This window comes from Equus asinus, chromosome 26 (assembly GCF_041296235.1).
Source record: "Equus asinus isolate D_3611 breed Donkey chromosome 26, EquAss-T2T_v2, whole genome shotgun sequence".
Lineage (NCBI taxonomy): Eukaryota > Metazoa > Chordata > Mammalia > Perissodactyla > Equidae > Equus > Equus asinus.
The window spans coordinates 20,954,077-20,969,241 of NC_091815.1; the positions used below are offsets into that span (position 1 = coordinate 20,954,077).

Sequence of the window (15,165 nt, forward strand, 5' to 3'; positions counted from 1 at the left end):
AGATACTTACATTCATATCACCATAGACTAGATTTGGCTCTTTCAGAATTCATATAAAAGGAATCATAAAGAATGTATTTTTTAAGCTTGTTCCTCCTCTTTACTGTATAGTATTTCCTTATATAACTATATCACAATCTATTTATTCTTTACACTGTTGATGGATATTTGTGTTGTTTCCACTTGAAACTATTATGGAGGATGCTGTTATGAATTTTCCTGTACTTGGGCTTTGGTGCACCCATACAGACACTCTATTACATATACACACGGATGTGTATGTTAGTTACTGAACTCTATCCTGTTCCATTAGTCAACTTCTCTAGCCACATACCAGTGCCACACTGTCCTGCTACCGTAACTTCACGATAAGCGTTGCTATTTAGTAATGTAACAAGGGAATTACTGAATCATATGGTATAGGTATGTTCAATGTTAATAGACACTGCCAATTTTCCAAAGTGATTTTTCCAATTTACACTTTCACCAGCAGTGAATGAGATTTAGAGTTGTTCCACATCTTGCTAAAACTTGACTTTGTCCGTCTTTTTTATTTTAGCCATTCTAGTGAGTATGTAATGATATGGCGGGTTTTTATTGCATTTTAAAATTGACGTGCAAGAAAATGGACTTTTGTGAATGTACAATTCAATGACTTCTATGCATGTATAGGTGGATTTGTGTAACCAGCATCACTATCAGGATACAGAACAGTTTCATCATCCCAAAATATCTCCCCCGTGCCATCTCTTTATGGTCACACCTCCCACCCCACCCCCTGGCCACCACTGCTCTGTCGCTACTGTTTTGTCTCTGTGAAAGTGCCGTATCAATGGAATCATACAGTGTGTAACTTTTTGAGACTGACTGTCTTCACTTGGCCGAATGCCTTTGAGATTCATCCACATTGATGCATTTATGAATAGTTCGTTCCTTTTTATTGCGACGTAGTATTTCACTGTATGAACGTCCAAGTTTGTTTATCCAGTCACTGTATAGAGCTACCATAAATATTCGTGTACAGGTTTTTATGTGAACTTAAGTTTTAATTTCTCTAGAGTAAATACCCAGGAGCAGGACTGGTGGGTCACATGGTAAATGTATATTTAACTTCGTAAACTGTCAAACGGTTTTCCAGAGTGGCTGTACAATTTTGTAATCCATCCAGCAATGTGCGAGAGTTCAGGTTACTCTACATCCCAACTAACGCTTGTGATGTCACTACTTTTTTTTATTTTAGCCATTTTATTTAGCCACACTTACTAAAGCGTGTGGTATCTCATAGTGGTTTTAATTTGCATTTCCCTGATAGCAAATGATGTTGAATATCGTTTCATGTGTTTATTTGCCTTCCTTCCCTACCTCCTCTTTGGCGAACTGTCTGCTGAAGATTTTTGCCTGTTTTTCCCAGGCATTACTGAGATGTAATTGACATATAACATTGTGTAAGTTTAAGGTGCACAACGTGTTGATTTAATGCACTTACGTATTGCAAAATGATGACCACCATAGCGTTACCTAACACCTCCATCACATGGCATAATTACTATTTCTTTTTTGAGAACATTTAAGATCCACTTTCTTAGCAATTTTCAAGTATATAATAGATATATATTACAATAACATACTATAATATATAATATAATATAAATACAATATATAATCATCATTCTGTACATTAGAGCCCAGAACTTATTCACCTTATAAGTGGAAGTTCATCCCCTTTGAAGGCTCGGCTCCTCACTCCAAAGAGGATATAAACGTGCTGATAGAGGAGGGAAGAGGTGTGTGGAGGCTTGTGGTGCCAGCCCATCTCTCATTGCCTCATTAAGCTTCATCGTTGCAGCTGGAGGTCACGGCACAACTTGCTGCTGGACCCAGTTGACCTACCCTGGTTGGAGTGCTTCTTGCTTCCACCGCACAGGTGCCTACTCAGCCCTGCCAGCAATGCCCTGATAGGAGAGTCAGAACATTGCCTAGTTCTGCTGGGTGGGGAAGGAGCAGCATCTCCTCACTCGGCCCTGCGTATGCTGCCCCTGCTGGGAATCAGAGCGCTGTCATCTGCTTCTGCCAGGTGAGGGATGGAAGAGGAGCTCCCACTCAGCCCCAGTGAGACCACGGCGGGGGGAGGTCGGAGGGGTGGGTAGTATGGCTTTTTCATTGGTGTTTTTCTAGAGTAGGGCAGCTGCTGCCAAAAAGACTTTCTGTTGTTGGGCCACCCCTTTCCCAGTCCTTTCACCAGGGGGAAAAGCTTTTCTCTGGAGTTCTTTTTGTCTCTGTCTATTGGCAGTTCTGGGTTAGAGGCACCCTGGGCAAGATATGTGGGGAGAAATAAACCAACCCGGTCTGGGTCCTCAAGTTCTGAGGTCCCTGGGCTGTGCTCATCCTCCATTACACCTTTCAGAGCCGTCCTGTCCATATTTGTCATGTTATATCCGAGGACTTTTAGTCGTAAGAGGGAGGATCTGGGAAGAACGGGGATTCTCCATCTTAGTGGAACTGGAAGTTTCTATGTTCTTTTTTCTATATTGGCTGTTTGAGTCTTTTTCCCATTTTATAATTATGTTGTCTATTTTGGGGGTTATTTACTTAAAGATATAATTCACATACCATAAAATTTACAATTTTAAAGTGAATAATTCAGTGGTTTCTAACATATTCACAAGGTTGTGCAACCATCATCACTATTTAATTCCAGACATTTTCATCACTCCAAAAAGAAAACCCATATCCATTAATAGTCACTCCCCATAGCCCCCTCCCTTCAAGCTCTGGCAACCACTGATCTACTTTCTCTATGGATTTCCCTATTCTGGACATTTCATATAAATGGAATCATGCAATAAGTAGTCTTTTGTGTCTGGCTCCTTTCACTTAGCATTATTTTCAAGGTTCATTCATATTATAGGGTGTAGCAGGACTTCATTCCTTTTTATGGCTGAATAATATTCCATCACATGGATAACACCACATTTTGTTTATCCGTTCATCTGTTCATAGACATTTGGGTTGTTTTCACTTTTCGGCTATTATGAATAATACTGTTATGAACATTTGCTTTCATTTCTCCTGGGTATATACCTAGGACTGGAATTGCTGGTTCATATGGGAAATCTATATTTAACTTTTTAAGGAACTGTCAAAATGTTCTCCACAGCAGTGTATTAAGCATGTCTTTTAATTTTAATGCTTTGACATCTTAGGGCCTTGCTGACTCAGGAGAGACTACCTCTCCCAGAGCTGGCTAATTCCTAGAGATAGCAAACAACTCCCCTTTGAGCTGGCCTTTCACATGCAAACCACCCAGCCCAGAGGCTACTTCCAAACCACTTCCTTTATCACGCTGTCACAGGCTCTTACACTCCAGGCTACTCTCTCCCTACCCTAGTCACCCCAGGGCCAGGTACCAGAGAATAGAAAATGCCCCTATACCCCAGAGCTCACTGACATTATTCAAACTACTCAATCTTAAGCCTGCTTTCCCTGTCTTGCCATGCCTTTCCAGCCAAAACCACAAGAAAGGCTCTTGCCCATGTTTTCCCTTCACTCCCTCTGTCTCCTGGCTGACCCTCATACTCCCTGTGTGGCCCTGCATGATATGGCGTGCCCCCTGCTCTTGGGAACTGTGAGTACCCACTGTCTTTTCAGTGGCAGCCATCTCCTGATCTCTTGGCCTCACCATACCTGAGTAATAGTAAAACCTACATTTTAAAACAAGCAGCTGCACCATTTTGCATTCCCACCAGCAATGTATAAGGGTTCTAATTTCTCCACATCTTCACCAACACTTGTTATTTTCCTTTCTTAAAAATTATCATTATAGCCATCTTAGTGGGTGTGAAGTGGTATCTCACTTGTGGTTTTGATTTGCATTTCCGCAATGACTAATGATGTTGAACATCTTTTCATGTGCTTCTTGGCCATTTGTATATCTTCTTTGGAGAAATGTCTATAGAATCCATTTTCTCATTTAAAAAGCTGGGTTATTTGTCTTATTGTTGAATGTCTTTTTGTTTTTAAGGTATAGAAATTTTATGTATTTTCTAGGTATGTCATTTATCATTTATATATACATTGCAAGTACATTTTCCTATGCTGTGACTTTCCCTTTTGACTCTCTCAAAGGCAATTTGAGAAGAACAGAATTTACTAATTTTAATGCAGTCCAATTTGTCAAACGTTTTCTTATGGTCAGATTTGTGTTCTATTTAGGAAATCTTTGCTTTGTCTAAAACCATGAAAATTGTCTTCTATGTTATCTTGTAGAAGGTCAACTCTTTCACATTGCAAATTTAGATCTATAATCATTCTGGAATTTATGTCTGTATATGGTGTGAGGTAGGGTCCAAATTAAAGTATTTCCATATGGATATGCAATTCATCCTGCACCATTTGTTGAAAATAACATCATTTACCCACTAAACTGAATTGTCACCATTGCCATAAATTAAATGACCATATATATATATGTGGATCTATTTCTAGACTCTGTTCTATTAACCAACACGTCTATCATTATATCAACACTGCAGTGTCTTAATTACCATAGAGTTCTAGTAAGTTTTGCCATTTGTTACTGTAAGTCTTCCAACTTTGTTTCTTTTCCTCCAGATTAGACCTTTGAATTTCCATATACATTTTAGAATTAGCTTAACAATTCCCACCAAAAAAAAATGGTTCTATAGATCATTTGGGTGAGAGCTGACATGTTTACAATATTGTCTCTAATCCATGAACATGGTATAATCCTCCTTGTATTTAGGTCTTCTTTAATATATTTTACTAACGTTTTATAGTTTTATGTGTAGAAGTCTTCATATCATTTATTCCTAGGTATTTGCTTCTATTTTGACACCATTGTAAGTGGTGTTGTCTTGTAAATTTCATTTTCTAATTTTTATTACATGTATATAGAAATACATTTAATTTTATTTATTGACTTTGTGCTTATGACCTTGCTGAATTCACTTATTAGTTCTAGTGGTTTTTCTGTATGATATTTTAGATTTTCTACATACACAGTTTTTTAATGTACAAAGAATGATAGTTTTATTTCTTCTCCTCCAATTCTTATAAATTTTCTTTCTTTTTCTTGCCTCATTGCACTGGAAAAGACCTCCAATACAATGCCAACTGGAAGTGATAAGGACATCTTTGTCTCATTCCTGATCACAGATGGAAAGTTTTTAACATTTAAACAGTATCACTTTTTTTGTAAATTTTTGTAGATACTGAGCATTATATTAAGTACAGTCCCTTCAATTTCAAGTTTTCTGATAGTGTGACTAAGGTCTGAAACAGAAGGGGTAAGGATAAAAATTGTTAAAGTGAGGGCTAACCTAGAAAGCAAGGGCTGGAGAAGAGATTATGGGTCATGGAGAGTGTTATGGGGGAGAGAGGGGTTATGATATAGTGAGAGGACTTGGGGATAGGGAAGGGTTATGGGAGATGGAGAAATTTTATCAGATGTAGGGAGTTCATGTAAGAAAAAGCATAGATTATGGGGTTACAGGGAAAGATTTATGTGACAGGTGCTTATGGAAGATGAGGAAGAGATTATGCTAGGTCTGGGAGATTATGATGAGATAAGAAGGGAGTTATAGAACAGGGAGGATATTAAGGAAGTCAGAGAAGTGGCCATAGGGTCAAGGTTGGTATTAGAGAGGACAAGGAGGGAGTTATGAGTGGCAGGGCTTTACAAGGGACAGGAAGGAGGTTATGGGAAACAGAGAAGGGTTTCTGGGGGAGACAGAGAAGGTTATGGTGCACAGGGAGAGACACTTCCTGTTTCTTTGTATGTCGGGATTTTTTTTGTTGAAAATTGGAGATTTGACTATTATAACGTGCCAACTCTGGATATCAGATTCTCCCCCTTCCTCAGAGTTTGCCAGTTTGTTCATTTGTTTTTTCTTGTTGAAGGCTGTAGTGGTCCACTGCTTTGAGACTTTTCCAAACTCTTTTTTCAAAGACTATTCCTGTGTGTGATCATTGAAATCTCTATTCCTTTAGCTCATGTTCAGCTTGGATAGAGATTTCCTTAAATTGCCAGGAGCTGAAACAAACAAAACACCTAAAAAAGAGAACACAGCAGCCTCTCCCAGTCTTTGTAGGTCGGCTCTGTGCTGGGGCATTCCTTCAGCACTTACACAGGCTTGCTCTGAGCCTGGGTATCAGCCCAAGGTAAAGGCTTAAGGTCTTCTCAGGTTTTTAATAAGCATGCACCTCGCCTGGGCATGCATGTGGCTTTCTAAGTTCCCCTGTATATTGGGCTGCTTTGAATACCCTAAGTTCTCAGAGTCTCAGCCCAGCTTCTCCTCTGGGCCTTAGATGGTCTATTTTATGCCTCCACCCATAATCTCTCAACCCAGGCATCCATGGGTTTGTCATTACCTTGTAGCTTTTATGAGCATGCCCACCACTTTTCCTGCCTGCAGTCCAAGTTACGTGAAACAGAGATGACCATCTTGCACAAGTCCTTCAAATATTCTCTCAGACATAGGCAATAATTTGAAAGTATGGTTTGCTCTGTTCCCCCTGCCTTGAGAGGTCGGGGATGGGGTGGGGGAACAGGAACCAGGTTACTGCCAACTCGAGACCAAGACAGTTGCCCCAGGGAGGGGGTGGGGCAAAGGCAAATAAAAATGCCACAAAATTTTCCTACTGTTTTGAAGATGGATTTTCTTCACTGGGCATTTGCTTGGTTGTTGTAAACCTTTGACTATTTTCCAGAGCTCCTAAAAGGTTGGTTCAAACAGATTCTGCTTGTTTTTCCAATGTTTCTTTTGGGGAACGAGAGCTTAGAGCTTCCTAGTCTGCCTTTTTGCTGACTTCCCTCTCCAAAAGGAAGCTGTAACCAGGGAAGAAGTAGGACAAGGAGGGGATTATCAGACTACAGGAAGGTGTTTATGGGGACAGAGAAAAGTTATGGAGAGATAGTGAGGGAATTATAAGGATCTGGTAGGGTTTACAGACAGCCAACAAGTTTATATATGACAGGCAAGGGTTATGGAGGACAGGAGTTCAGTAAGAGTTCAGTGCTGTGGTAGATCCTTCTAATAATGGCCTCCAATAAATCTCACCTCCCTGGGTCTGAGCCCCTCTGTAATATGACATCACTGCTCCTTCCATCAAGATATGGAGTCCATTTTCCATCTCTTTGAATCTGGGTTAGCCTTGTGACTTGTTTGATCAAGAAAATGTGGTGACAATGACATCATGTAAGTCATGTGAGGTACTTACAACAGTGCCCGGCATGTATAGGCTCTATAAATGTTAGCTGTTGCTGCTGTTGCTGCTGTTTCTGTTGCTGTTAATGGAAAACTCTGTGCATTAGGTTCCTCATATGCAAAGAGGCTTGCGGCATCGGCCTTTACTCACTCGGGATCCTGACACAATCACACTGTGAACAACTTTAGACCAACCTACTGGAGGATGAGAAGACACCTAGAAGACAACTGAGGTTAGGCCAATGGCCAGCACCAATTGGCAGACATGTGAGCAAGGCCATCTTGGACTTCCCAGCCTAGCTAACCTTCAAGCTGAATGCAGCTGCCCAGATAAGCCCAGTTGAGACCAACAGAACTGCCCAGCCAACCCAGAGAATCATGACAAATACTTACATTGTTTAAAAACACTAAGTCTGGGAGAATTTGTTATGCAGCAACAGATAATGGAAACACGTGGAGACAGGGAGGGACTTGGGGGACAGGAGTGGTTTACAGAGGTCATAAATAGTTTAGGCATAGTCTCATCAGCCTCTTGGGTCATTTCTTCAGATCCGAGTTTCTGTTCCCTTAATCCCTTGGGTTGAGGAGTTCACCTACTGCCACCTGAGCTGCCCCAGAGACTCTGTCTCCTTGGCCCACTCCCCACATGGATCCAGGTTCTTCTCTTCTTGGGCTTCTAACCCCAGGTCCTGGAGGTTAGGGGCCCCCAGCTCAACATCTCTTCTTTGGCCAATATTCTATCCCCATTATTTGAAGTATCATTTCAGCTGCTAGAGTCAGAGACTGGCTGAAACCGGCTTACTCCAACAAGGGATTTATTGATTCATGTGATTGAATATCACAAAGGTAATGGAATGATGCTGGCATTTAGGTGCAGCCAAAACCAAGGACTCAAAACCTATCAGGGATTTGTATTAATTTCTCTTTATTGTTTCACTCTCAGATGGCTTTCTGCATGTAATGGCACAGTGACCACCAGCCATCCCAAGCAAACCTGTTACCCCAAAAGTTTCAACAAAATCCTAAGATTGGCTCTCATTTGACCAGCTTGGGTCCCATGCCCATCCCTGAACCTGTAAAGAGCCTGGGGAATGGAATGCTCTGATTACAAGCCTGGGTCACATGCCACCACTAGAGTGAGGCAGAGGGGAAGGGGATGGACTGAGCATAAGGAGGAGAGTACCTTGGGCAACTTACTAAACTTCTTTGTCCCTCAGTTTCTTCAGCTCTAAAACAGGGATAACAACTGAACCTACCTTATGGGATTGGTGTCAGGGTTAAATGAGATCAACGCATACAGCACACTTACAACAGTGCCTGGCACATGATAGACTCTCTAAGTGTTAGCTATTATTATCGTTGTTACTATTATTATTAATGAAAAACACTATGCACCAGTTTCCTCATAAGCATAGGGAAATAGAGAAAACAATAGCAACTATGTCACAGAGTTGTGTGTGGAATTAAGTGATGTTCATCTATATAAGCCCTGAGAATAATGTCTGGCAAAGAGTCTGCTTGCTGCAAGGATCAGCTGTTATTAAAAGTCAGTGAGTCCTTTTCCACAATCCCAAAATCCCAAAGACCTGAAAACAGACTTTTTCCCCCTTGGATAATTCATTTGGTGGCAAAACCTGACCTGAACTTACATGAGGCTATTTATAATGTTTGTTTTTACTTATGTACTTAGTGTGACTATCCACTCATTTTGTTGAAGAAGTATTGAGTTGAATTATTGAGTGCTGCCAGAGGAATTATATATGTAACAAATTGTGTATGCATTCTCTCAGCTTTCTAAAATACAAATAAAAATCTAAATTATAAGACGCTTCTGGCCCCAAGAATATTGGGGATAAATAGAGATTGGATACACTCTCTGAAACAACAAAAAACCTGGACAAAATATATGAAACAACAACTTTCAAGACACTGTGAAGACAAGAAACAAACTAGGTGAGCCGTCCTGTTGCTTTGAGAGTTTCCAGGCTGCAGTGCGGGGAGGGAGAACCAAGATGGAGCCAGGCATGTTCCTTCAGTTGAAGAGACAAGAATAACAGTCCAGGGGCCATGGGTGGGGAACCAACGTGGGTAGAATTTGCAGGAAAGATGCCAGAGAGGAGAAAATTTCACAGAGACAGAACTCCAGAGATCTTCTCAAGGTCCTCTGTGAATATTTGACAGAGTACTGATCAAGGCATGCATGTGAGGAAAGCACCCAAGACTGGAGAAAAAACTACCTGAGAGAGTCAGATGGACCAGGTGCTGCCAATCACACAAAGCCAGGCATAGCGCCTGTTCCCACCAGCCAGACCGGGAAGCATCGTAACTCATGGAACATTATTCATTTTCCTTCCTTTCTCATGGTAGATTTCCTAGTTCTCTTCCTGGCTTGTCTACTTCCTCTCTTCTGCTCTTGGGAGGCATCCCTGATATTGCCCTCCTGCCCTGTCTGCAGATAGGAGTCTTCAGGAAGGAGGACCAGCCAGGGTCCAACCTAATGACCTCCGCCCAATCCCTATCAGGGTTGGGGAAGTCGATGTCCTCTTAGGGGGTGGAGCCTGGTTCCATGCTCTGAGTCGGCAAGGAGCAGAGAACCGCGGGACCACGCCCTCTTACGTGGGCAGCCAATCAGGACTTGAGGTTCTGGTATCTCCATTGTGAAGAACTGGTCTTTGACAGTTTGGGTCTTGGGATTCTGGTTCGAACGACAGAAGGCATAGTGAGTTTGGCTGTTTCCAAGATACTCGGGTCTGTCGTTGGGTGGAAAGATCATGCCCCCAAAACCTGCTGCAGATGCCCCACCTGCCGCAGACGCCCCACCTGCCACAGACGCCCCACAAGCCCCAGGCGCCCCACCTGCCGCAGATGCCCCACAAGCCCCAGGCGCGCCACCTGCCCCAGGCGCCCCACCTGCTCCAGGCGCGCCACCCGCGCAGCCAGAGGAGCAAGAGCCTAAACAGACAGAAGAAGAACTGGCGTTTTATGCCCCGAGTTACGTATGTATGACCGTCCTGGCTGTAATTCTTTTCCCTCCCCTCGGATTACCAGCTATCTTCTTCTCTTACAAGGTAAAAGAATGCCTAAGCCATGGCCCATCCTGTCCTCTACCTGCCCCTTGCATCTGCTCCTGTCCTGGGACTGGGTGGGGGTTTTCTTTCCCTCAGTGACAGCTGGTCTCCAGCCATTCCCCAAGGATGTCACATGGCTGGACTCAGAAATCTAAAATTCCCATCCCTACAGACCACGCAGGCCAACAAGAACAGCGAGTGGGAAGAGGCTTACGTCAACTCAGGCAGAACTGGTTGGCTGGATGTATTCGCCATACTCATTGGTTTAGGCATCATTTATTACTACGCCCTAATGGTATGAAGGCCAGGCCCAGTAGTCTACAGGTCCACCCCTCAACAGGACCCACTCACCAAGACACTAACCAGCCAAATCAGCCACCATGCAAGAATCCAAGAGCTGAGACATCTGCTATCCAGGAAACCCACCAGCCAAGGAACTCAACATCCAACAACCGAATAGCCCAGGAACACCATCCTACTCCATCCTTTCAGCCTCCATGAAGAGCTGTCTTCATCCACCTTGGAGGTCCTCACTTTCACACCATAGATGCCCTTAACTCCTTGATACTGGGCTGCTTTTTCAGAAAAATATTTATTTAAACCAATAAAATTGAAGGGAATGTCCTGGCTTTTCATAAGTGTTCATGTGTGTTTCTGAGTCAGTGTCTGTGTTTCGCTGGGGCTACGTGTTTCCCAAACCATACGAAAATCAGAATGTCCTAATGGTGAAGCCCTGGGACATGGAAATCAGGCAGATGTGGGTTTTCCTCTCACCCCTGACACTTAAAAACTGTACATCCTTGAACAAGATAATTTTCTTGAGCCTAGTTCCTTTGTCTGTAAAATGAGCATAATGGTCGCCAATGTGGGGTCATACTTAGAAATTTGAATCGATATTCTCTAGGTGTTTCCTCATTCAAGCTAGAATTCTACGCTTGTAATGTCTGAGAGCAGGGATAGGAAACAGAAATCTCTTCCAGCTTTTGAGATCCAAAAGTTAAATTCTCAAGGGAAGAATGGAAAAATCTCAAGAAATGAACAATAGATTTGGCAGAAGAGCTGATGAAGACCACCTCTCCCCCAATCCTGAAAGGTAAATGCTCCCCTATTCATGGAATAGGGGAAGTGCAGAGAGGTTAGATGTCTGTATATCTGTAAGGAGGTCCCTATAGCCTACATCTCAGGATGGAGCGGGGTGTCAAAGACCCCAGAGATTACTTGTATTCCCTCTCCACAGAGAAATCCTAGAGAGGCTCCAAGATCTCAACAAAAATATGCTGCATGGTGTGGAGGTCTAGAAAGAAATGGCCTCAGACAGCCAAGTAGGGTATCCCACGTCCCAGCGTGATGAAGAGAAGGTGGGGGCTATAGGAATGCCAAGTGTCAGGGTCAGAGCAACTATCAGAGGGGAGCCGGGGGTAACACCAGAGCCACCCAGGATGAATGAAAACAGAGATCTAGGCTGACACCATGGACGACAAACACCCAGGGGTTCCTTCTGGTGCCCTAGCTTCATGGACAACTCCAAATTCAGACTCAGAAACTCTAGACTTAGCAGAATTAAGTTTCCACAACTGAGGAGATTATCAGTAGGAATTAAACTGAGTAGGTGTGGAAAAGACTGCTAACACTTTACCAAAGCTCATCTCCTTTTCTTCCTGGGAGCACTACTCAACCACATTTCCTAGGTTCCCCTGTGTGGCCATGAGACTGTCTTTGGCTCTGTGGAACGTGATCAGAAGTGATGAGTGCCGCAAACAACCCTGGACCTTAAGCACCTCCCACGAGCAGTCCACTATACCCTTCCTCCCCTAGCTCACTGGGCAAGTGATACCCATGGTGATTGGAGGGCCACATGGCATAGAGATGAAAGAGTTCCCATCAGCTGTGGTCCCTGAGTCATTCTAGGAACAGTCACCCTTTCCCCAACTGCCTCCCATGGTTGAGCAGAAACTAAACTATTGTGTTGTGCCATGACATGTCTAGCCTATCTATTTCCACAACTCAATCCACCCTAACCAGTGAAGATGGAGGAAAACAGAGTTACATTTGTTAGACATCTGGGGTTACAGCTTTAAATTCATACCCAACAGAAAGACTCACCTTGTTGGGAGGTTTATAGGACGAAGGCCCTAGTCCATGATTAACCTTAATCTTAGCTGTTGTCTTACTGTGTCTGTCTCCTCCATGGTCCCAGGTATCTTCACAGAGTACATGTGTTTGTGGGACAACGTTTCATATTATGGGTGTGTCTGGAGAGAAGATTATGCCTTGTTGTTTGCTGTGTTAGCAGGTCTAGAGGGTCAGCCATCCCTGTCCCTCCTCAGGCCAGACCAAGCTGGGCTTGTCCCATTCAGCTGCAAAGCCATGTGGAGTCAGGATGGTCCACATCAGCACAAAGATTCAAAAAAGTCACATTGTGCTACAAGACTTGCAAAGCCCACCAGGCTTCTCTACCTCCGCTCCCAGACTCCCCCCACCCTGTATCACACTCTCAGGCATTCATCTGGCATTTACCATTATGTTAATATAAAATAAAACAAAAAAACTATGTTCTTGTGTTTTGAAACATCATCAGTTGAATTACTATAATGAAACACAGATTTAACACTCTTCTCTCTCCCCACTACCTCCCACAGAATGAGATGGCAATTTTTCACTCAATGTCCAGGATCTACAATTCATTATGCCTGGGTAAGCATGCTCCATTACTGCGCCCAGGAATTTATGATGATTACATACTCTTTCTGAACTGATTTTTGAACTCAACAGCCAAGCAACCCTTCTTCCTGCACTCCTTCAAATTTTTTTCCTCCCTTTTCTTTTTACTCTCCCTTCTTCTCCTCCTCCTGCTCCTCCATTCTTCACCCCTCCTCTCCCTCCTCCTCCTGCTCCTCCTCATCTTCCTCTTCCTTCTTCCTCTTTAGTTTGTTTCATTTTCTCAGTTATCTATGTGTCCCTTCATTAATTGTTCTCCAAAAGAACTCTGTAACTGCTCTCCACAGAATTTCCCCACGGTCAAATAGGCCAGGTAATTTTTTAATTCTCTTTTTCCCTTGGATTTTAAATCTGTTTATTTATTTACTTGGGTTTCTTTATTTGCACCACTTTCACACAAATACATTCTCATAAAGAATCAAGTAATACAAAGAGTATGTGGGAGAAGAGGAGCTCACTTTACAGTTGGTCCTAGTACCATTTTCCCCTCTCAAAGGTAATTGCTGTCAATATTTTGTGGTAAGTCTTTCTAGTTACCTTTATGTGCATTTCCCTGTGCATATACATCCACACACATTGATATCACACTTTTCTGCTTACCACTAGGTCTTGAAGATATTTTCCTGTTAGTGCTGAAGATCTTCAACACCAAATGCCCTGTATCCCACTTGTGAATTATCTGCCTGTGTCCTCTTCTGGTCCATAGGGTAAATTCCTAGGTTCTCATTCCTGCCTTTTCTCCCTCAATGATAGCTCATGGAATTCCAGCACTTGGCATGAACCTGTGAGCCTGTCTTTCTCCTGGTGAAAGAGATCTGAGTATCATAACAGAGAGAATCTCAACAGAACAAGCGGCTGCAGGAGAGCAGATTCTGTTCCACACTATGAATTGGTCTTGCAAATTGTATTTCTAACTCCAGCAAACTTAACAAACTTTAAGACACTCAGACTTTGACGTTATTGCCATGTCCTGTGATTGTCATTCTTAACCTCTTACAGTCTTCAATTCTGATGAATCATCTTACTCGTGTTACTGTCGTAACAATACTTGAACTGACATTCTTTTCTGGAAGAAAGACTTGCTTTTGAATTTTCTTTGTTAAATCAGAAGCATATTATTAGCATTTTTCTCTTTTCCCACAGGTATGTGGATTAAAAAGAGAGAAAACAATACTCCCCCCACCCAAGAAATACTCCCCAAGAACCCATAATAGAGCAAGATTTCTTATTTAAATGAAGAGTTTGAGAATCTGAGTCTCATTTAAATCAAGAGTACACTGGGTCTCTTATTTAAAAACATTTTTATTGAAGTGCATAAAAATGCACAAATCATATGTGTATGTCAATGAATTTTCACCAATAGCACACTCATGTAAACTGTATCTGAAATAAGGCAAGGCCAGAAGACTCCTGTGCCCTCTCCCAGTCACTTTCCCACAAAAGATAACCTCTATCCTTACTTTCTCTCCCTCTTTTTAATAATCGCCTGGTGGGCTGTGTCAGGGGTTGCAAAATTTACTATCAAGATCCTCCTGTAGATGGATATTTAGGTTATTCCTAACTTTTGGCTGCTCCAAGCCATCCTGCAAAAGGCATCCATGAGCATGCTTCCCCGTGCACGTGAGTAAGTATTATGCTAGAATGGAGCCAAGAAGTAGGATTTCAGTGTTGAAGCATTAATGGCTCTGTAACTTTGATGGCTAATACCATGATAACTTCTGTAAAGGTTTCACCGAGTCCCACTCCAACCCCAGTATTTGAAAGCATCATTCTGTCTTCTTGTCGGCACATGATATCATCAACCCTTTGAATTTTTGCCAATTTGATGGGTGAGAAATGAGAGCTCCTTGTTGCATTAATTTGCATTTCTCTGATCAGTAGCAAGTTTGAGCATTGCTGTGGACTGAATTGTGTTCCCCAAAATTTCTGTGTTGAAACCCTAACCCACAGTGTGACTGTATTTGGAGATAGGGCTGTTAGGAGGTAATTAGAGTTGGATGAGGTCATGAGGGTAGGGTCCTCATATTGGGATTAGTGCCCTTATTAGAAGAGACACTTGAGGGCTTGCTCCTTTTCTCTTTAGCATGTGAGGACATAGTAAGAAGATGGCATCTGCAAGCCAAGAAGAGAGCCCTCACAAGAACCCAACTAAG

At 42.5% G+C, this 15,165-nt stretch overlaps 1 protein-coding gene across 1 annotated transcript; it reads left to right on the forward strand.

Annotated features, from left to right (window-relative positions):
• Window positions 1–9,997: 9,997 nt before the first annotated feature.
• PMIS2 (PMIS2 transmembrane protein) lies at window positions 9,998–10,595 on the forward strand. The gene is made up of 2 exons (XM_014838329.3): window positions 9,998–10,294; window positions 10,467–10,595. Exons 1-2 carry the CDS (start codon window positions 9,998–10,000, stop codon window positions 10,593–10,595), a joined length of 426 nt encoding a protein of 141 aa, XP_014693815.1.
• Window positions 10,596–15,165: the final 4,570 nt, after the last annotated feature.